Below are 24,384 nucleotides of genomic sequence, written 5' to 3' on the forward strand. Positions count from 1 at the left end.
CTGATTAAATGTCAGGAAGAATCTGCCGAGTTGCGAGGGCTAGCCAAGCACAAGTGTAAAGAGCATCATTGCCCTTTTGAGCATGTGCCACTGCTCATATCACAGCAATTACCCCCGCTAATTATTTTGCACCCAGATATGTAGATAGAATGTGAGTAAAGAGAAAACAAAAGAGATCAGAAGAGAGACAGACAATGACATGATACTGAGTTGATGGATGAATATTTGGAGGCTTTTACACAAATATGAATATTTGAAGGCTTTTACACATCTAAACATTAAAGGCTAGATGCAGTAAGAGGTGTGTACCTGTTGTCATGTATAATGAGGGTGTATTCTATACAAAATGCCTTGTTTGTTACGGACAAAACAGTAAATAATTCTTGACTTGAACTTTAACCACCATTAACATGGCAACATGATACAAAGTGTGTATGATACAAACTTCCTCATAAATATGCATTTATGGGGGACTTCAGCTCAACAAAAAAGATTTCAAAATGGAAAGTGCAGCTAATTACATGTTTAGTTTAATAAGTAATTAGTAGTGGCTGAGTTTATGCATCATTTTGTCAGGCATGTCATCTTCATAGTAAGTTATTAACAGTATGTACTAATTAACAAGAAGTAATTCAACACATGAATGACATTTTGTTTGTCATAGCCACAGTGAACCATGGGAAAAATAAAGTACAGACTCATTGGTCATTTTAAGATATAAATGAATCTCTTCATTTTGTATATCATTTTATTAAAACTCATTGGTATGCCATCCACACTGTTTACCTGTCCTGGTACAAGAAGTTATTAGCTATATATATATATAATAAACGTTTATTTATTAGCATGTTATCCTACTTATTATACTTATTCTTTATTTTTAGAACCTGTTCATTTTAACAGCTGTGAAGTTTTTAGCTTTTGAACAATTTTAGCATAACACACACCATATTTAGTAGACAGCAAAAATAAGAGAATTATTCTGGGTGAAAGGAATGCTAAACCAACATGGCTATCATTCCTTACTTCAATGCCATGTAATTCCATTTAGACTGCAGCTATTAGGACCCAGATTTGACATACAGGAAGACCACGACCTGAAGCATACCTCCAAGCTCTGTATTTAGAAAGCAAATGATCATTTGGAGTGTTCGCTATTATACCATTTCACCATCGCATAGCAAAGTGTTTCACCTGAATGTTTGGTGAAACTAACCGAGAGTGTGCCAAGAGTGTGTAAAGATGTTATTCATGCTAAGGGAATATATAAATGAAAATAAAATGTAACATCAGTACATTATATTTTTGTTTCCTCAGAAAAAATCTTCATAATGTTATCTAGTATATCATATCGTATATCATCGTTGCAACTAAACAAATAGAACATGCACGCGTCTATCAAAAACGATAAAAGACTAGGTTTTTCCAAACTTTTTGACAGGCACTATGGTAATGCAGACTACACAAATAAAGAATCTTTAAGGATTCTGCATCACACTGTACATGATTTAAGGAATGGCATTATAGTAAATTATTCACAATAGCCCATTCACACCTTATTTATGTATTAAAAAAAAATAGACAAAAAGACAGAATGAGAGAGAGAGAGAGAGAGAGAGAGACAGACAGACAGACAGACAGACAGACAGACAGACAGACAGACAGACAGTTCAAACTTTACCAAAGTGAGACACTTTGAATTCAGGACTTCACACTCAAAACATCTTTGATATGATAATTTGATCTCTTTTTGCACTCGCTGTAGAAGCCAGCAAAGTAATTCACCAGATCTCGAGCCATCCCATCAACACCAGCTGTGGAAATTCAATCGTTGTGCTTCTGAGGCCTGAATCAAAGAGGTAACTTATCATAAATACATATGTGCATACTGCTAAATAAATGATCTTCTGATCAGGACTATTGACACTAATATGGGAATATCATATACTTTATCATAGCATGTATCAGATTAATTGCTTTAATTCTATCAGAGCAGCATTCTCCTAGACTATCATCAATAACCCACTGGACAAACTGCATAATTAAATGCACATTCTTTGCATATCCTGCTCTTTCATTTAGTGTTTATATAGAACAATTTTTATATTGTATCAATTTGGTACTTAACATTTAACACAGATAATCAAATTACATTCAGAATAGGTTTCATGGGATTTTTTTTTGTTTTTTTGTTATCTATTCATTGATACAGTGTATCATCAAATATCAATAATAATAATAATAATAATAATAATAATAATAATAATAATAATATGATGATGATGATGATGATGGTGATTTTTTATACTGTACTTTTACATTTGGACAGTTCATTCAGCTGAAATACTTTGCCATGCCTCTTGTAAAAACTTACCAAAGCTGTTTTTTGCTTTCTGACCTTGCGGTCAAGTTCATCCCAGAGCAGTTCAATAAGATTTAGGTCAGGAGACTGGGCAGGCCATTCCATGATAGATGACACTCCAGATGACTGCATGCTCTATAAATAACACTTTTTGAACATGGAGGTATGTTTAAGGTCATGGTCTTGTTGTATGGTGAAATTGGTTCCAGTTAACTGCAGTCCATACAGAATTGTGTTGTTTTGAAGTATGGAATGTTAGCCATGTTTGTTTGGTATTCCTTTCACCATTTAACCTACATTTTATAATTTGTTGCATCTTACCAAAAGGAGCATGCATGTAGTTCTTGAAAATGATAAAGGACTAGGTATTTTCAAACTTTTTGACAGGAACTGTATTAAATAATTATGAAGTTTAATAGATCATTGCATATCTATTATGGACATGCGAAGCATTTAAAGACATTTAATTGTTTTGTTTCTGTTATAGTATTGCAACTATGGCATGATAAATGGATACCATTCAACAATCATTCAAAGGGCAGGAATTGGTGTGTGTGTGTTTTCTGTCTCACGTCTCCACCTTTATGGTACTTTTAATAGTCTGAGATCCTCTGAAAAAGTATTTTATTATTACAGGTGTTCCAACTGTAGCACAGGTCTGACCCATGGATTCTCAAAATCGTGCTGAACAGAGGAAGAAGCAAAAACACTAAAAACTATGCTAACACCTTTCTTGTGTACATTTGACCCCTATTGTTACCCATGTCCACTTGTTATAATGAATAAAATAACTGAATAAATTTTCAGATGCCGCTTTAGCTGTTCAGAAATTCATCCATTTGCAATCAATGTCTACAGCAGCATCTATTCATCAAATAGAACACCTCATCTTGTAATAATGCATATTTAGTCCCTGCATATGTTATTATAAAATCGTTATGGTATAGGGTTATGTGAAAACTTGTTTTTGTCATCTGCTTGTCAAAGCATGTCTATTAGTCTTTTCTTGCGTTTTAGCTCCCGGTTCATTTGGCTGTTTTCTTTAGAAGACTGCACACACTGTGGAGACCCATCTGCTTCTCCCTGGTGTTTTCCTCTTTTGGAAACCAAACAAAAAAGAATGCTGCATTTTTAATATGGGCTGGATTTGTTTGTGTTGAGTGCACTATTACAATAGCTCAAATGCATTTCAATCGTTCTATTTTTTCCTTTGCTTTTATTCGACTTACTTTCTCTCTGGAGTGAATGAACAAATGTATAAAAAAAACAAGCACAAGGATGCAGTGAGTGGAAGCATGCTCATACGGAGGTCCCCAGGGCATAACTGGCACCTATTTTCTTTTTTTTTTAACACAGTATTGTGTGTGGGCAGCATGTGCTTGTGTGTGGTATATCAAACACCTGAGACAATTGCTGGAATGCTCATGCTGAAACATTTTTTTAGACTTTAAAGAAGAATCCAAGTGTATGCTTTTCATTGTTGGACTAGTAAAGTGTTATCTATTAAAATGGAACATTATGCTAGGATAAATTGTCTATATACAATGTTTAATGATTTCAGTACTCATTTGTTGGCAGTCCATTCTCCTTACTACTGAGTTTGTCTCTGGTATGACACTGGCATCATGCGGAGAACTTGCCAGCACAGTTACAAACATAACTGTAGGAAACAATAGAATGACAGGAAACATAAGGGATAACAGTCAGGGTTTCATTGTTGAAAATCTAAAACCAAAAGTGCTTTTTTCCTCGCTCACCACTTTCCAGTGACGTCCACTGGCATATTAATGAGCAAATCATAACAAGGAATTGGTGGAAACATGAAACCGTGGAGTGAAAGTTACAGATTGCAATGCTCGGTATAATGAGTTAGAGTATGGCAGAGACTCGGCTCAGCTAATTGGTGATTTATGAGATAACAAGCATGATTGTGTTGATGGAGGAATTAAGAACAAAATTGAAGCGTTAGAGTCTGATATTTTTGAGCAGAGTGTGAGAAGGTGAGATGGCTGGACAGACTAAAGGGCTAAATCGTGGCAGGATTGCTCTTTTTAGGTAGACCTACAGAATATCAAAGGTGGAATTGCACTGGCTCTACTAGCATCAGTTAGTTAAAATTGCATTGCTGGTCATGTCAAAGACACAAAATAATACATCAATACATTTAATCAATCAATACTCTATGCTTATGTAAACCCTTCTGTATACTTTACTATACACTGATTTACAAGGGGGATAATTATGGTATTGGTTTGTGTATGAAGCTGTAGTGTTATAGGGTGCAACCTTATGAAAGCAACACTTGTACTAAATGGAGCCAAATACACAAGTGTGCTTTTGAATAAAATGTGTTAAATAGTGAATTAGCTATTTAGTTGAGCAGTCAAATATGTATTTCCTCCTACACTGTCACAAATGCCAAAACACTCACACGCCTTTATTGTTTTAAGGTTTCATCACTTTGAGATTTAAAATATCTCCTTTCTAAAACTATGCCCTGATATTCCATTTTGCACCTACACTTCCCACTGCTCTTTCAACATATTTCAGAATACAACATCAGAGTGAACCCTCATGCTTTCGATGTTTTTGCATAAATATCTATCTGTCTCTTTTGTGCTCTTTTTTTTTATAAAAGCACAAATCGCTTACTTTTATCCTTATTTAAACTAATAGCCTCTTGTTGTGAACTAAGTAGAAAAAAATTATACTCAGTCTTCTTTTTTTGTTTGCTGTTGGTTCGGGCTTTATGCAGTCTGCACTTTAAGCTTTAGACTGATCTAAAGGTGAGGAGGTTCAATTGTAAAAAAGAAAAGAAAATATGTTGCTGCCTATAAACATCTCTCCAAATGAAGCACCTCCCAAAATTTAACTATAGGTGGCATTGTTCACTCCTGGAATAATTCTGAAATCAGCATTATACACAAATTTATGCCATAACCCTTAACAGCACAGCATAACCAGTGATGTGTGATTCACACCACCTCATTTCCTCTTTTTAATTATGCTCCTAGCTGTCACAACCGTTTCTTGGGGTGCCTGAGCCCATCATGATGCCGCTCAATCATCTCCTATGCACCAAAGGCTGTAACTCATCAAGACCAGGAGAGCTGTTTGCAGTTAACATGCTCTCTAGAGATTTACAGTTCAAACAGGAAATTAATGACATTTTTAATGGAGAAATGGAAAGGCTCACAGTGGCTATGACATGGAGAGAGCGCAAATGATGGCTCAAATGATGGCCATTAGTATGAGGGTTATTTGCCCACCACTGACTTTGAAAAGTGAAAGTTGAGAGAGTTTTAAAGGTTGGATGAGATCTAACAAACTAGATTTCCTTCGGTTTGTATGCTGCACTAAACAGCTACTTCATGTCCCTGATCTACTCCAAACTCTAGCTTTTACTTTAACTGATTTTGATTGGAGTTAATGGAGATTTAGAACATAATGTCATAGTGTATAAACACACACACACACACACACACACACACACACACACACACACACACACACACACACACACACACAGTACAATCTCATTCATTACTAGTGCAAACCAGTGGGAGGGAAAAGTGATTCCTTTCTGATGACTAATCATCATCTGACCCACTTTTGGGGATTTTGGGCCTACAGAGCACAACGCTGCTTAGTTTGCCCTGAATTGTTCCTGCTGCATTTCTATTACACTCTTTTGCTGAACACTGCAGTTGGAATGTGAGCTAAAGGTCCTTGCTTCAATCCTGAGACTCTGCAGATTTTCACGTGTTTGCCCTGCGTCTGTATGGGTTACTTCAGGGTCCTCTGGTTTCTATTACCTCTCAAGAACATGTCTGTAAGTGGATTTCTTTTAAATTAACATTTAAAAAATGGATTGGCTACTCTAAATTACCCATGTGTGTGCATGGTTCTGGATGAAATGGCATTCCACTGCCGTCTCTGCTAAACCGATGTGACCCTGACCTGGATAAAGCAGTTACTGAAGATTAATGTATACATGTATAAACATACACTTGTATGTACCACCACACATATCTGTTCTGAAATGGGGTTAGTGGCTATGAGCCATACATGGTACTGTTATACTGATGTATCCCCCACACCTCAGTGGTTTTCAATTACACATTAGACATGCTTGCCATGTTTGTATTGAAAAAAAAAATGACAGCATGTACACAATCAGATCCAGTAAGCTGAGAAGAATTGTCACTAAAAATCTCATATTGAACATGTAACAACAGCACTTTTTGATAAGTCTGGGAAAAAAAAGATTTATTCAGCACAACAGATTATTTTGTAGAAGTGTGTGTGTGTGTGTGTGTGTGTGTGTGTGTGTGTGTGTGTGTGTGTGTGTGTGTGTGTGTGTGTGTGTTTGTGTTTATTTATTGCTTTATTTTACCTTACCCAAACTGTTTTTTAATATTTTAATTTTTTAATTTATATATTAAGTGTAGTCAGTATGTAGTCATTATGTATTGCTCTGTATTTATTTCTGCTAATCCTTTATTGTTCAGTTTCTAAGACACATTATTTCGTCTGTGTCTGTCACTTGCACCACTGTGTGACATTTAAAAGAAAGGCGAGTGACGCCCAGCTGCCAGTGTCTCATTATTGGTCTTTTGAAGTCCAATTGCATGGCTGCTGCCTTCTAGTTAAAGTCCATTCTTTTGCAAAATCTAATGAAAATGTTCAGGATTTATGGTTTAGTTGGCAGGCTTACTGTGTATGGATTTATAAATGAATAGCGTCTACACACACACACACACACACACACACACACACACACACACACACACACACACACACACAGACCTCTTTCTTACCTGCTCCTGAATCTGTTTTCAATCTAAAATAAGTCTTGTCAAAGCTACATGAGGGACATAAAAAAAAGGAAAAATAAAAATAAGTGATGATGTAGTAGTCATTTTATGGATGTAAATAGTACATTTCGATTCCGCTTGAACATGGCATTGGCATATTATTTTTTTATGTTTTACAAAGTTTATAAACATATATAATTGCATCTTCTATGCACATACATACATGTATACACACCTCCAGATTAGTGTTAATAAATAATATATAATATATATACTACTCATAGCATATTGTGTATATAAATATAGAATTGTCAATTGAACATAGTAATTTCATGTATGAAGTATTCAACATCCTAGACTACATATATAGAGTGTTCTCAGAAAAGCACTGAAGGTCTACTTCCAGTCATTTAGGCTATGAACAAACAAACAAAAAAAGGATATAATATATCTTTTATACTTCTATATATTTAATATCTTAAGTTTATTCCTCAGTTGGAGAGAAACTAATTTTTCCAAAACACATCCAAGTATACAATGCCTCAATGCCAGTATATGTCACCCAACCTGCTTTCAACAGTGAAAAATGAGACATTTTTATAAGGAAGACAAATAAAAAAAGAAAATATGATCTTTTATGGCTTGAGGGAACTGCAAGAGAGAAAACACAGAGCTGGAGTTTAGAGCTGACAATAATCTATTCACTTTTTTCACTTTTAGATAAGGTTTCCTTGGTGAGTGACTGATGTTTATGCATGATTTTCCCAACTTTTTTTTTTAATCTCCCTAGCGATTGTTATAGCTCTGTGTTGACAAATTGAATTTGAAATCACTAGCAAAGCATTTTATCAATTGAAAGATTGAATAATATATGTGTATACTGTACATATATATTCATGACACACTCACTCACTCACTCATATATTAGGGCTGTCAAAATTAAGCAGTTAATAATGTGTCAACGTAAAATCATTTTAACGACACTAAGTAAATTAACACGCGCTTAATGCAGTGCGCATTTCTGTTTGACCATTTTTATAAAAAATAAAAAATAAATAAATATATATATATTACATTAAAACATTCAACGCAACACATTTTTTCACATCCTTTTTTTTAGTGAGATATAAAAAATATAAATAAATATTTCTAATAACTACACATTTGTTTTACTGCCTTGAATCAAGCACCAAAATACGGCATGATGCACACATCCGGCAATTAAAACCATCCATGTGGAAAAAGCAAAAGTTCAGTTTGGTCTACTGATGATTTACGTAATTTAAAACATCACAATTACTTTCAAACATTTACAAGGATGTTTTGTCTTTGTGCAATTTGGTTTCACTAATAATAAACATACATTGCTAAAAGTATCAATATTTGTTCATGCCTATGTTGATTAGAGTATTAAGAACTTGAAAAGTATACATTTAAGGTACATTTAGAAAAGATCAAAATGTGCAAATAAGTTGTGATTAATCACCAGTTAACTCATTACAATCATGTGATAGCACAGGACATAATAAACTAACATATAAATTAACTATAATTTCATACTTATTTTACTGATTAAACCTAATTATTTACCTTTTTTTTTTTTAAAATGCTCTGTCTCAAGTTGAGGTCATTTAGAACAATGTGTTTCATGCAAAGAACATGAATTGTTTTATTTGCTGATGAGTGCACATAATGACTAATTAATACTAAAGATAAGTTATATTTTAGTTAGGCACAGTTTTGACCTTGATTATTAAATAATTTCTATGGTATAAGATCAGTGCTCTAATTGAGGGGGGCTGGGGGGGATCCAGGACCCCCCATAAGGCATTAGGGACCCCCCATGACAAGTAAAAAAATAGACTTAGGGGGGTCTAACTGGGAATCCCAGACTTGACTCAATTTGAGCACTGTATAAGTTCATTTACAGAGAGAAAGTGTGATTGTCAACAGGCAAAGCAGACTGATAAGCAGATGTCCCACTTTTGAAACACAAAAACATGGTAAGCACAACACACATGTTAATGTCACACTAGCTATTAACAATTTCAAACACTTACACTGGTCGTTTTGCAGAAGGCCTTATCTTGACTGACTTAAACTATCTAGCTTTTTATACACCTGAGCAGTTAAGGGTTAATTGCTTTGGGCAAGGGCCCAGCAGTGGTAGCTTATGGTCCTGGGCCCATTTAAACTCATGACCTTCCAAATAAGAACTCAAACATCTTAAGCACTGAGCAAACACTTAGAAAAGGAGGTCCACAAACAGCCGCTGATGAAGGCACAACTCATAGAAAACATAGACCTTCATGCATGGAGACATTTGGGACACCTAAACAGCTTAGAGTAATTTTCTAAGATGCAAGTAACAATAATTATTTTATTTTTTTCCAAAACCTCTTATTATTGTTACTATTGCAGTGATCATAACCACGATGTGGAAAGCATTTTATTAAACACAACATGTTAATGTGAAATTTAGTTATTTAGCTTTTGAGCAGTAAAAAAGTACAGCATTTTTTTGCCATAATGAAATAAACATAACAGGGGTGTAGCAGAACACAAAATTCAGTATGTACCTTGTATTTAGGTCTCGGTTTGTTCACATTTTGGTACGGGTAAGGTAAGAAATGTAAAACATAAAATTGCTTGCCGTCTTTTTTATGAATGCAGTTTTTAATTTTTTTTATTACTATGAACATTTGCAATCATCAACATTTGAACTGTTTACAGTTTTATAACAATTTTAAACAAAATGCCTGCGTGGTTAATTAATGTATAAAATACTATTTCAGAATATTTTATGCAAGTAAATAAATCAAATTAAAGCAATACACTCTATTTTATTGATTAAAGTTAGTAATCAATTAAATTGGCAAAATAAAAATAAATAAAATTCAATTAACCTATCCATTAGGGTTGGACAAGCCAGTGAACTCTTTGTGTCAGTCCCAAGCCTGGATAAGTTGGGAGGGTTGTGTTAGGAAGGGCATCCAGAATAAAACATGTGCCAAATGAAATATGCGGATCACAAATCAGAAATTCATACTGGATCGGTCGAGGCCCGGGTTACCAACAAGGGTACTGGTGGAAATTGGGCTACTGTTGGCCAAAGGAGGAGAAGGAGAGGTGGAAGATGTCTACAGGGACAGCAGGGAAAGGAGAAGGGTAGGAGAGTGGAGGTTGGGTTGGTACTTTAAATTTGGTACTATGACTGGTAAAGGGAGAGAGGAAGCTGATATGATAGAGAGGAAAAAGTTAGATATGTTGTGTGTTCAGGAGACCAAGTGGAGAAGGAGTAAGGCCAGGAACATTAGAGGTGGGTTTAAACTGTTCTTTCGTGGTGTGAATGGAAATAGAAATGGTGTACTGGTGATTCTGAAGAAAGAGTACAGTAAGAGTGTAGTAGATGTGAAAAGAGTTTCTGATAGGGTGATGAACGTGAAGCAGGAAGTTAAAGGGGTGATGATAAATGTCATCAATGCTTATGCTCAACAAGTGGGTTGTGAGATGGAGGAGAAGGAAAAATTCTGAAATGAGTAAGATGGATTGGTAGAGGACTGAAAAAAAAAAGAATAAGATGGTGGAAACTGAAGGAGGAAGACCGTTGTGTGAGATTCAGGGAAGAGGTCAGACAGGGGCTTGGTGGTGCTAAAGAGGTGCTGGATGATTGGGCAACTACTGCAGAAATGATAAGGGAGACAGCTAGAATGGTACTTGGTGTGACATCTGGAAATATACAGAAAGACAAAAAACATGGTGGTGGAATGAGGGAATGCAGGAGAGCATGAGGAGAAAGAGGTTGGCAAAACAGAATTGGGATGAACAGTGATGAGAGTGATGAGAAAAATAGGCAGGAGTACAAGGAGATGCGGCAGCAGGTAAAGAGGGATGTGGCGAAAGCCAAAGAACATTTACATTTGCGGCATTTGGCAGACGCCCTTATCCAGAGCGACTTACAACTGAGCAGGGGATGGTTTTAGGGCTTTGCTCAAGGGCCCAGCAGTGGCAGCTTGGTGGTGGTGGGATTTGAACCTGTGCTCTTCTGATCCAAAGCCCAATGCCTTAACCACTGAGCTACCACCTCCCCAGGTGTGTCAGAACAGGCATATGAGGAGCTGTATTTGAAGTTGGACACTAAGGAGGGAGAAAAGGATTTGTACCAATTGGCCAAGCAGAGGGACAGAGCTGGGAAGGATGTGCTGCAAGTTAAACCAATAAAGGATAGAGATGGAAATGTGTTGACTAGTGAGGGGAGTGTGTTGAGAAGATGGAGAGAGTATTTTGAGCAGCTGATAAACGAGGAAAATGAGTGATAGACAAGGTTGGATGGTGTGGAGATGGTGAAGAAGGAACTGGAAAGGATTAGTAAGAAGGAAGTGAGAGCAGCGATTAAAAGGGTGAAGAGTGGAAAGTCGGTTGGAACAGATGACATACCAGTAGAAGAATGGAGATATTTAAGAGAGATGGCAGTGAAGTTTTTAACCAATTTGTTTAACAGGATTTTGGAAGGTGAGAGAATGCCTGAGGAATGGAGAAGGAGTGTGCTGGTACCGATCTTTAGGAATAAGGGAGATGTGCAGACCTGCAGTAACTACAGGGGAATAAAGTTGATCCGTCACACCATGAAGTTATGGGAAAGAGTAGTGAAAGCCAGGCTGAGAGAAGAGGTGATCATCTGTGAGCAACAGTACGGTTTCATGCCAAGGAAGTGCACCACAGATGCATTATTTGCTTTGAGAATGTTGATAGAGAACTATGTAGAAGGTCAGTTGGAGTTGCATTGTTTCTTTGTGGATTTAGAGAAAGTGAAGGACAGGGTGCTGAGGGGGGGCGGGAGAGGGTGGGAAGGGGTTGTGGTACTATATGAGAAAGTCAGGTGTGTCAGAGAAGTATGTAAGGGTAGTGCAGGAGATGTATGAGGACAGTGGGACATCAGTAAAGTGTGCAGTAGGAACGACAGACTGGTTCAAGGTCGAGGTTGGATTGCACCAAGGATCGGCTCTGAGCCCTTTCCTGTTTGCAGTTATGATGGACAGGTTGATGGACGAGCTCAGCCAGGAGTCTCCATGGACTATGATGTTTGTGATGATATTGTGATTTGTGGTGAGAGTAGGAGCAGGTTGAGAAGACCCTGGGTAGGTGGAGATATGCACTGGAGAGAAGGGGAATAAAAGTCTGTAGGAGTAAGAGAGAATACATATGTGTGAATGAGAGGGAAGGCAGTGGAGTGGTGCGGTTGCAGGGAGGAGAGGTGGTGAAGGTGAAGGAATTTAGGTACCTGGGGTCAACAGTGCAAAGTAATGGAGAGTGTGTTAGAGAAGTGAAGAAAATAGCCAGGCAGGGTGGTGTGGGTGGAGAAGAGTGATAGCAGGATTTGTGATAGAAGGGTATTTGCAAGAGTGAAAGGGAAAGTTTATAGGACGGCGTTGAAACCTGCTGTGTTGTATGGTTAAGAGACAGTGGCATTGACTAAAAGACAGGCGGTGGAACTGGAGGTAGCAGAGCTGATTGTTGATTGTGATTTGTTGAGGTTTTTTGTTGGGGTGACGACGATGGACAGGATTGGAAATAAGTTTATTAGAGGAACAGCGCATGTAGGAAGTTTTGGAGACGAAGTGAGAGAGGCACGATTGAGATGGTTTGGACATGTGCAGAAGAGGGACATGGGTATATCGGTAGGAGAATGCTAAGGATGGAGCCACCAGGAAGGAGGAAAAAAGGGAAGGCCAATGAGGTTTATGGATGTGGTGAAGGAAGATATGCAGGTAGTTGGTTTAAAAGAGGCAGATGTAGAGGACACAGGGTATAGAGACAGATGATCTGCTGTGGTGACCCCTAATGGGAGCAGCCGAAATAAAAAGAAGAAAAAAAAAGTGAAAATAAAATTAATTAAATAGTTTATATGGAGTTATACAGACGTACGTGTGTGTGTGTGTGTGTGTGTGTGTGTGTGTGTGTGAGAGAGAGAGAGAGAGAGAGAGAGAGAGAGAGAGAGAGAGAGAGTATTTTACATTTAACAGTTAATTATCTAAATATATGATCTACTTAACTGTTATACTTATTTCAGCATACTTCAAATAATTTCTTCATTCATTCACTTCCTCAATATATGGAATTGTCAGGATTTTTTCCTTTTAAGAGAAATTCTTGGAACTGGACAAAAAATGAAAAAATAAAGAATCCACAGCACTAGCCAGACAGCAAATCTTATTTCTGGTGCAGAGTAAGTAGCGATAGTGACACTGCACTAAATATAGTTTTTTTTTAATCTTTTTTTTTATACCTCTTGCATTGGTGTGTATGTTTTTAAATGTAATAATAATAATAATAATACAAAAAAAATGTGCTCAAAGAAAAATTTCATTATAGATACATGTACCATTACACACCTAAAAAGTAGCCCAAAAATGTATCAACAGTGGGTTTTTATAAGGTGTCATGCTTGTATGCAGGTGTGTATTTAACTGTTTTTTGAGTTTTGCAGTAAACTGCGTCCATGTCTGGGTTCATTTGCACTTTTTTCAGAAGAAAATATGTGCACACAGTTTTAACAGACAAGCTATTGTACTTCAATTGCCCACAGTTGGTCATAAGCAAAAAAAAGTTTTTCTTTGTTCTAACTTTTAAATAAATCTAACATGAAGCAGGTGGGAGATATCGGCTTTGGAAAATAAGTATGTCTTAAGCTAATTAGACATCATTTCTGAATGCTAAGCAACAGCACAAATATTTCCAGTAGACCACAAAAATAAATGGTATATATTTATAGCTTTCTATGACCCTACATACTAAAATAATACCTGTTTGTACAATACAACATTCTCATTCATGACATTATTCTTGAAAGAATAATTAAAAAAGATAAACTGACTCAAGAATTGGTTAGAGTAAGGTATTCATTTCATGCAAAGGCTTATGTACTGTATTCACATATCAGTTGCATTATTAGAAGACTATCTTAATTTTTCAGGCAAAATATATTGTGTTTTGCACACAGAGTGTGTGTGTATCTGAGTGTAATGCAATAATAAAGTCTTGCCTGTCTGAGAATAATGATGCCCTCCTGGTTGTGCTCATTGGTTATGATGTCAAACATGGCTCCTCCATCTCCAGGGACAATGCTATACTCCACCTCAGCATTTTTACCAATGTCCAGGTCATGGGCTTTGATTCGGCCCACAGCGGAACCCACCGCTGAAGACTCAGGCACACGCAAGTGAAATGTATCTGGTGTAGGAAACATATGATTAGGCTTCTAATTAATTTGTACCATTTTGATAAGTTTATTTAAAGTTTATTGACGTAAAATGCAAAATAACAATCAGTGTTAATCCTGTAAATATTGAGAAGTTGTGATAGTTAGGCTATTTGTATATACAAAAAAAGACATGCACTCTATTCAGTGATGACTTCCTTGGATGGGGTCCATAAAATTGTAATATTATAAACTAATTATTCACAAAGAATCTCATTGTACTGAAACTGCACGATATGATGCAACATCTAATGTAGGCTTCACATACAGTGAAAAGGTACACAATGTACATTTATGGCATTTGGCCAAATGCCTTGAGCAACTTACAAATGAGCAGGAGAGGGTTAAGGGCCTTGCTCAAGAGCCAAACAGTGGCAGCTTGGTGGTGGTGATTGAATTTGAATTTGTGACCTTCTGATCCAAAGTCCAATTCCTTAACCACTGAGCTACCACCTCCCCAATTTAACATGCAATGTAAAGTTTAACGGTGAATCTTACTTTTTTATACAATTTTTCAATTGTATAAACAATTATTATTTATAGAGATTTAGCTGCACATTTTGCAGATTTTACCATAATCATACCATAAAGCATTAGAGTGGTGTTCATTATAGTCTTATGTTTCCAAAAGACTAAATTAAGCTTTACATTCAGTAGGGTAACTTTGTAAATATTATTTATTCTGAATGTTAGATAAAATACATGCCAGTTTTCTCTAATCTTTTTGGACTCCCTTTTTTTTAATGTTCTGCAGTCACCACTGGTAGAACTGATTAGATGCAGTTAATTTTCAGTGGCTTTTTTTTGAGGGGGGGGAAACAACCCAGCTAATTGGAAAGTCATTAGACAATGTAGAGCAATGTACTGAACGAGAAAAACAGGGTAAGAAAAAAAACATCCACAAGGGACAGAATCTAACATGCAGTAAATGTCAAACTATTCTCTCCTGAGCTAATTACACAAATATACACTTTTATTATACAATATAAAGTCCACCGTTATATACAATACATAGAGACACTGTATGTGTGGTGAAATGTCTGTACGCTTTTGAAAAATTATGACAAAATGATGCAAAGAAAAAACAAATCTTAGATATCAACAGTAAGATTAAATAAAAGAGAAACTATATTGTCCAATTTAGTATTTAAAACTCAATCTGTATTTATTCATTGATCAGAAACCACTTTATCTTGGTTGTGCCTGTGTTGGAGTCTGTCCCTATCCCCAGAACAATAGAAAAATACAAACTGATCACAGGACAACATGCCCACACACATTTGCACTCAGTCACACCTAGTAGGCAATCCAGCCATCAGAATGCTATGGGAGGTGCACAGTTTCAAAGCTTTAAAGCAGCAATTCTATCCAGGTCATCTCCATGCCACCCTCAGCACACAGTGCATCAACAAATTATTATTATTAACATGAGGGCCAGGATGATTCAGAAGCAGTGTTATGTGGTTAGAGATAATAACTTTGCACTACAATTTAAAATGCCATATCTACAATCAACTCTAGACCTTTTATTAGACATGGCATTGGATATATTTTTATAGTTTTCTTTCCAAAACAAAAAAAAATTGTATAAAGCTTTTTTAATGATATTTTTTATATTATTATATATTTTTTTATGAAAAAGCTTTGACAGATCAAACACCCTGTAAAGCGCTCTTGAAAGTGGTGTAAGTACCCTGAAAATTCGCTTGATCATTTATTTTAAAATCTGATATACTGCAATATAAAATTATGTTTACCAAAATCTCTTTAAGTGTTGCATCATGTTCTGAAATTTATTGCAGAATTTTATAAACCTTTTACATTTAGAAAATAGCTTGAAATCATTAAAGTAATGTAATCATATATGTCTTACTTTTGGAGAATCTAGGTGGGTTGTCGTTGACGTCACTAAGGGTGATGTTGATGGTTGCGGTTCCTGCCAGACCTCCCAGTTGGCCTCCCATGTCTTTGGCCTGGATAATCACCTGATAAAGCTCCTTTACCTCACGGTCCATTTTAGGTAGGGCAGTCCTAATAACTCCTTTTGACCAAAAACAAAGTCAAGAAAAAGCATCAGCATTATTTGGAAATTAGGTCAGCATGTAGGAGGTGACTAACAGAACAATGTTCAGAAATGGAATAAAAAAATTTTTGAATGTAAAGAATATATTGAAGATAAGAGGCACAGCCAAGTAGCATAACATTAAATGCACAAAGTCCTTAGAAATAAAAGTTACCAAAGTGCATCCTAAAAATGCTGAACAATGTTTTTTTTTTTTGTTCCATTGATATTCCAATTGGCTTGCAAACGTTTTATGTGGTCTTAAAAGTTGGTCAACAACACTGATTCTTGATATATGCTCACAAAATAATTCCACTGATCTTTTCTGAAAAAATGGAGGTCATTTGGTGAGGAGTTCATTCTTTGTATCTGACTAAAGCTTGTTGCTTTTATATTTTAAGTACAGAAAAACGTATCTAATGCCAGACGATGCTTTTACAGATCAGGTAAACACCCTACCGGGCAAAATTAGACTTTGAGGTAAATGTTTAAAAGGGTCTTAGAGGTGGTTCATGCACTGGTATCAGGTAATATGGAAAGATGTCACATTTTATCTCTTGGGTTTTTGAGAAAGGGAACACTATGAAAGGTATGCGCTGTTCGAATTTTAGCAAAACGCATGGCTCTGTGAAGTGCTGAATGATTGATCCCACCTTCCTCCCATTCTCATTTTCTCTCCTATTTATCTGTTCGTTTTTTTTTCTTTCTATTTATATCTCTTGCTGTGTGTAATGTAGGTCTATACAGGAGTTATCAATTTTGTTATAGCATTACACGAGGAAGGTTGATTTGTCCTTCCTGTTACAGTATGAACCCCTTTGGGCTGCACAGGAAATTTAATCCCGGGAAATTGAATCAGTACTCTGTGTGGTTCCAGTGATAGTGATGTCTAAATGAATCCTAACCAACGGATTTTCGGGATGTCAGAGCAGTGATGTTTGAATGTGTGCTGACTTATTTACAATTGTTTATCCAAGTAATACATGACGTGTTTTGATTTAAACTATACTTCACATCTGTTGAATAGTCCTATTTAATTGAATTCATAGAAAATAAGAATTTTTAATGACAATTATATCACATGATTGCTGTTTATTTAATAGCATTTAAATTATGTTTCATACAATAGAGAAGATTACCATTAAATGTAAGCAAGCTTACTGTTCATTCACTGGATTATTGGGTAATGTGAAATGTAGCACCTGCTCACATGGACATTGATTTTTAAGGCTATTGAGTTGACAGGATATCTATGGCTTTCCCACATTTCAAAGTGAGTTACAGTTTAGAATTGCCCTCTGATGTGAATCTATTGCACAGACCAGCCACAACGTAATGAAATCAAGCAGCTTTTCACCATTTGTTTAATGGGGTCGATATGTTGTAATTAAATTGGATCCTGTGGATTGACTTCATTCTGACAGGAAATTTTCCTTTTTATATTTTTTATTTTTTTATTAACCTTTTTTTTTTTTAAGTAGGTACAATACTGGGCAAAAAAAGCATGTTTATACTGACTTACATTTAGTCATACATGGCTATTTTAGATCTAATGCATTACTTTTGTTATCTGATCTCGGTGCAGCTTTTAATGCAATAAATAAATCACAATATGCTTTAAGATAAACTAGAACAAATTGTTGCGGTTTAAGGAATGGCTCTTTCCAGGTTTTGGTCCTATTTGACTGATTGCCATTAGCTTGTAAAAGTTAATGTTGAATGGATGAGTGCACGCATACAAAGCAGTTTGGTGTTTCACAAGGCCATATTCCTTAGCCAAGGCTTTGTTTGTTTATATATGCTGCCTCTGGGTACATTTATCTTTTTATATTAACTTTTACTACTATTGTGATGCCATGCAGCTGTGTGGCAGAACTACTTATACTAGACTCAGCAGCAGATAGTAAAAGTAACTTCTGCAAAACTCATCAAAATATAAATTCCTTCATGTGAAGAAGTGAAAGCATGTGCTGTGATTATGAACTCCAGTGTGCTTAAAACTTGTGTGGATAATATTACCAGTTTTTTCAGAAACATTGCTAATCTAAGAGTATGTTATTATGTGATGCAGAAAAAAGCTTTTCACTTTATATTTAGGCTTATCTGGATCTTAAATCAGGTTCATAAAGCTCTAATTAATCCTCATTGCAGCAGTCCATATTATCTTTACTTAATCTATGCTACTTTGGCTCCCAGTAAAATTTTGCATTGATCAGAAAATTCTGTTAATGACCTATGAAGCACCGAATGGACTCACACACCCCACAGTATCTGAGTGCATCTTAATTAGTACCTTGAATAATACCGAACAATGTCTGTTTGTTTGTTTTGTTACCTAAGGAACAGCCTTTTTAATTAGTGTTCAGGACTCAGCATCTGTCTTGGGTTTCCAGGTTAAAAATCTATTTGCTTAATCAGAAAGTATGTTAAATTGCTTTTCTCTTAAGTTAAGGTGCAGATCTGAGGTTTCAGGGTTAGCAAATTAAGGATAATCAGGATGTTTTGATGCTGTCAGCTATCAGGGGATGCTGATGTCCCCCTGGCAGGATACTGATATCCCAGGGTGCCCTCATGCCTGTGTTACCTTCTGTTATGCAGTCATATATAGATCTTTCTAATGATTAGCAACTCATTTATGCCTATGACTCACCTTTGCTTTAGTGGATACACAAATAGATGTTTTTGATTATATCTTAAGAACAACTGCTGTAATCATAAAGGCTTCACAATATGTTTATACAATACCATACAATACCATATGCTTATTCTTAACATCCTTCAATACAATTTAACACTGTTTTGTCTTCGCCCTTCCACACCTGTAAATTGCAATTATTTATAATCCCCCTCTCTGGTGTAATCCAAATAGATTCCCTTTTGAGTCTGGCTCAACATTTCTTCCTCATGTTGTTTATTAGTGATCTAAATCTACATCCAGATTTCTGTAAAGCTGCTTTGTGCCAATTTCTATTCAAAGAGCAATGGATTGAATTTGACTGAACAACAAAGAAGAATGCTACAGAGGTTTAGTTGTATTTTATAAAATAATGAACAATGTAATTAATTAAGCACATTTCTAATTAAAAAATAATAACCATCAAGGTTGTTGATGTTTCCTGGAACAAGACAATTTATTTTGAAAAGTGTGCCTTTTTACGTTTATAAATGAAAAAGCAAATTAATTTTTTTTCTTTTTTACATAAGAATTTTATTATTTGCTGCTAAAAAAAAAAAAAACACAAAAACCCCCACATAAACAAATCCGAAAACACAACGACAATTCGGACAAACTGGAAAAAGTTAGGTATAGTTTGTGAATGGAACACTTATCAATTATTGGACAAGACACCTGTCATTCAAAATATACAGGAAGTACAACAGTCTTTTTTTTTAAATTTATTTTTCTATTAAGCAATTAGCCATATACAAACAACGTGGCAATAACAAGTACAATTTACATTTCAATACATAGAACAGGTGCATGAAAATTGTCCTTTACAGTGAAATTTCTTAGATGGGGAACCTTTGGGTAAAGCCAGTTATGGATATCAGACAATAAAGCGTCTGAAGTACAACAGTCTGCGGCAGGAGAAAGTTGGAATGTATGTGTAAAAGTGTACAAACTAATCTTTATGTCATGATATTCTGCAGCATCTCCAAAATCACTGCATATCAATGTCCTTCTTCAAAGTAGATTTGAATTAATTCCATTTTCTTCTTGCTTGCCAATGTTTACTTCTGTTATTTTCTTATATTTAAAGGTGCACTTATCGAAATAAAAAATAGTTTGAAGTAAACAGAGAACTTTACACATGTACAAAAAACAAAGGTATAAGATTTACATTTACATTTGCAGCATTTGGCAGACGCCCTTATCCAGAGCGACTTACAACTGAGCAGGGGAGGGTTTTAGGGCTTTGCTCAAGGGCCCAGCAGTGGCAGCCGGTGGTGGTGCGATTTGAACCTGTGATCTTCTGATCCAAAGCCCAATGCCTTAACCACTGAGCTACCACCTCCCTGATTTCATACTTCCTGTATATATTGAATGACAGGTTTCTCGTCCAATGATTGGTAAGTGTTCCATTCACAAACCTACCTTTTTCCAGTTTGTCTGAATTGTCATTGTGTTTTTGGATTTGTTATTTTGTTTTTACATTTGTTATTTTGTTTTCGTTTTTTTTGTTAGTATTTTCTAATTTGTTAATTTGTTTCTTGATTTGTTTTGCACTTCTCGGTCACCGTAAAAAATACATACAAAAGAGGTTTGATACCACTTTTTTAATAAATACAGACATTTAGAATGAAATATGGAGTTTACCTGTTTCAGGTTCTACAGAGAAATATGGCTGGCCATGCAAGATGCTGTACACCACTTTTGCACTGTTGCCATAAGTCGGGTCGTCTGCATCTGTTGCCGTTACTTTTGTCACATAAGCTCCTGCAAAAAAAAAAATAATAATTAAATTAAATAAAAACAGGGTCCAAATAAGTGTAATTTATGGAAATCTATTACATTTTGATCTATTACAATTCATTTCTACAGAAGAAAATTACATATTTTCTACCTTCTAATAGCGGAAAATGAATTGATATATCTGAGAGAGATGTGAACATGTGTGTGGTTGTTTTCAGCAGTAGACTATATATTTTTCTAACACATCAGGCTAATCTGCTTAAGCTAATAGGCTTATGCCTTTATTAACACAGTACCCTGTGGCTAGCAGGTGGTTAACAATGGCATTAAAACATTGGCTGAACAAGATCTAGGTTTTAATCCAATAAACAAAGGCCAGCCATGTTTGACTGCGTAGCAGTGCTGAAGGGATGCTGGAAGAAGGCCATGATCTTATTTAGGATGTGGTTGAGAATTAATAAGTGCAGCAGTGATGACATTCAGAGTCGACTATATGTTCTTAACTGAACTAAATTGCTGAAGTGTAACACACCTTTTTAGATTGAGTCTTGCAGCACTAATTAGCTTGATTATTGTTCCAAGTCAAACATATTTTTGTATGCCATTGATATATATATATATATATATATATATATATATATATATATATATATATATATATATATATATATATATAAATATTAAAAAAAATTTAAAAAAATCTGTAGCAGCATATAAATTTGGCAACTTGGAAAGAGATTAATGAATTAATGACAGAGAATATGTCCTTTTCCACAGTGTATACATTTCATATAGTTCAGAGTCAATATCACACACTGTTTTTTTAGTAGCTGTTAGAATGGGCTTTGAAGGCTTTTTATAGATTTAACACAAAAAAAGTTCTTATTAATTGCTTTGATTTTTCCAGTCTGTTTCCCAAAGAACAATAAATTGCGTGTGCAAAAAATTGCCTACTAAATACACCCCTGAGTGAGACACATCACTGGGAAGTCAGCCATGCTCAAGGTTGCAAAAAACATAATGGGAAACTTTTATTATCAACAAGCCAGTATTTGTTTCATTCTGTTGTGCTGTTAGGTGTCAAGAGCACAGCACAATGATTGGAGAAAAATGTTCATAAAGACATTTGTTTGTACCACATACTAAGAAATCTGAGTTCTTCCCAGGGTCTACAGGAAACAGTTGTGATTGCAAACAATTAATAAAAATAACGAATTGATATTGCTTTTACAAAACAATTAGCGCACCTAAAATCTACATAAAGAAAATAACTTGAACTAGACAGCTAGTCATGCTCTAACTGTAGAGGTGCCTATAGTGGACAAGATGTATGTTTTAATAACTATATTGCCGCAACTTTTGTTGACTCCATACTGTACTCTATATGGCACAATGCATTTGCATAGCTGACCATCATAACCTAATATAAGTCTTCTGTTGAGAAATTTAGCTAGTTCTAGTTCTGCCACACTGTTTGAAGCACAAATGTTTATAGAATATTTCTGTTCTACAGCATTATGATTTTTCTTCAGTGGAACAAAGGGGTTTAATTCAAACCTGTTCCAGCATGATTTGCCAAGGCTGAAGTGATTTCGGTGGCCTGCACAGACTGCTGGCCTCCCACAACGAACATTTTTGTTATGAACTGGAATGCACCCCAGGCCTGCCAAACTTTACCGAAGGTATTACTGTTGGATGTGCAATTCCCACAATCACACTCAAAAATCTGAAAACATATGTTTAAAACAGAAATGTGTGATGGTCAAATGCCCACATAATTGTAAGCATATAGTAGACTATTGCAGGCTAAACCACTGCTTAGGCTAATTAAACAAAGAGCATTAAGACATAAGGATCTTCCAGAGTTACAACATTTCTATCATTCCAATAACTTCATTTAGTCAAAATATTACTTCTTTTCTTTTAGTTAATCTATAATAAAATAAGGAAAGCATTTTAAATATCAATATGTCAGTATGATTCTCAAACCAAATTCTACATACCCAAGTAACAACAGGTTGCTAGGTTACTATCATCTTTTTTTTTTGCAACCAGGTTGTGAATGAATATATTTTTATTTACAAACAATAAAATTGTCTATAAAAGATCTATAATAGACAATTTTATTGTTTAATATAATACATTATATTACTAAATATATATATATATATATATATATATATATATATATATATATATATATATATATATATATATATATATATATACAGTGGAACCCGGTTATGTCGCCGGCCTAGGGGACGCCAAAAAGCGTCGAGATAACCGATGATCGAGACAAACGAAAACCAATATGGCGGCAATATATTAACGGGCTTGAAATTTCTTTATGTACGTGATGTGCATTATTGAATGAGAATGTACATGCACGTGTTTTTGGAGGTTTTTTACACAACATCGTTGCAGCAATTTGTTTGATTGGTCATGCAGATCGGGATAACCTATAATGCGGAAGGAGGCTGAAACCGAAGTAAACGCAAACAAAGTTTATTGAGAATACTCAGGAGATAATCCACCAATAGTTGTAGCGAAGCAGTAATATCCAGTGGTGGGCTCCGGGAGCGCGGTCCACGAAGTTCTGTGAAAGAGAAAAGAGAATCCACGGATCCAGGCTATGGAAAGCGCAGCGCTGGGCAGCAACGGATAAATGTGGTGCAGATAGCGTGAACATGGAAAACAGCAGGATCTGGGTAATCCGGGGTGCCGTTGAGAGAATGCGGAGTAGAAGAAGGGTACGTAGCGGGATACGTATACGCGATCACACAGACCGCCATGAACCAATACATACGATCATGCACAAACAATAACGGACCCATCAAGCATTAACAGCATTAACTTTTTCAGAAATTGGAGATACATGAGTTCGTCTATTGGATCGGACAACACGGGCCAGCCTTCGCTCCCAACATGCGTCAATGAGTATTGGTTGCCAGTCATTCTGTCAGTGGGTGACCACTGTTTCTTACTTGGATCAATTTTAATAGATTTTGACCACTGCAGACCGACAACACCCAAAAAAAAGGTCCAGTTTTGGAAATGCTCTGACCCAGTTGTCTAGGCGTCACAATTTGGCACTTAATCAAACTCACTTAAATAGTTACGCTTGCCCATTTTTCCTGCTTTTAACACATCAAATTTAAGGACAAAATGTTCACTTGCTGCCTAATATATCTCACTTACTAACATGTGATACGATGAGTAGATAATCAGTGTTATTCACTTCACCTTTCATAATGCTACAATCTCATGTTGTTATGCCTGATTAGTGTATATCATCAGTTCCTAAAAACTATTTCATAATAATAATAATAATAATAATAATAATAATAATAATAATAATAATAATAATAAAATTTATTCTAATCACATTTTTTTTTTCTAAATTCTTCATGCATTAATCCTATACATCCTAAATATATATCCCACAGAAACAATCATGTTATTTAAATGCAG

The 24,384-nt window shown here is 35.6% G+C and overlaps 1 protein-coding gene and 1 long non-coding RNA gene across 3 annotated transcripts in view; one reads left to right on the forward strand and one right to left on the reverse strand.

Moving 5' to 3' along the window:
* Window positions 1-3,180, forward strand: part of LOC124389309 — a 41,704-nt gene extending 38,524 nt beyond the window's left edge. Inside the window, exons 3-6 of one of the 2 annotated variants that reach the window (XR_006926557.1) lie at window positions 1,766-1,859; window positions 2,411-2,525; window positions 2,850-2,910; window positions 2,999-3,180. This is a non-coding gene — a long non-coding RNA (uncharacterized LOC124389309). The remainder of the gene's footprint in view (window positions 1-1,765; window positions 1,860-2,410; window positions 2,526-2,849; window positions 2,911-2,998) is intronic. The other variant, XR_006926558.1, reaches the window with a different exon arrangement.
* LOC124389308 (cadherin-12) overlaps window positions 1-24,384 on the reverse strand; it is a 118,829-nt gene that overhangs the window by 32,482 nt on the left and 61,963 nt on the right. Inside the window, exons 4-6 of the mRNA XM_046854661.1 lie at window positions 20,818-20,937; window positions 16,311-16,478; window positions 14,222-14,409 (exon numbers count right to left, since the gene is read on the reverse strand). Of these exons, the coding sequence (XP_046710617.1) occupies window positions 14,222-14,409; window positions 16,311-16,478; window positions 20,818-20,937 (476 nt within the window). The remainder of the gene's footprint in view (window positions 1-14,221; window positions 14,410-16,310; window positions 16,479-20,817; window positions 20,938-24,384) is intronic.

Source organism: Silurus meridionalis, chromosome 7, assembly GCF_014805685.1.
Source record: "Silurus meridionalis isolate SWU-2019-XX chromosome 7, ASM1480568v1, whole genome shotgun sequence".
Lineage (NCBI taxonomy): Eukaryota > Metazoa > Chordata > Actinopteri > Siluriformes > Siluridae > Silurus > Silurus meridionalis.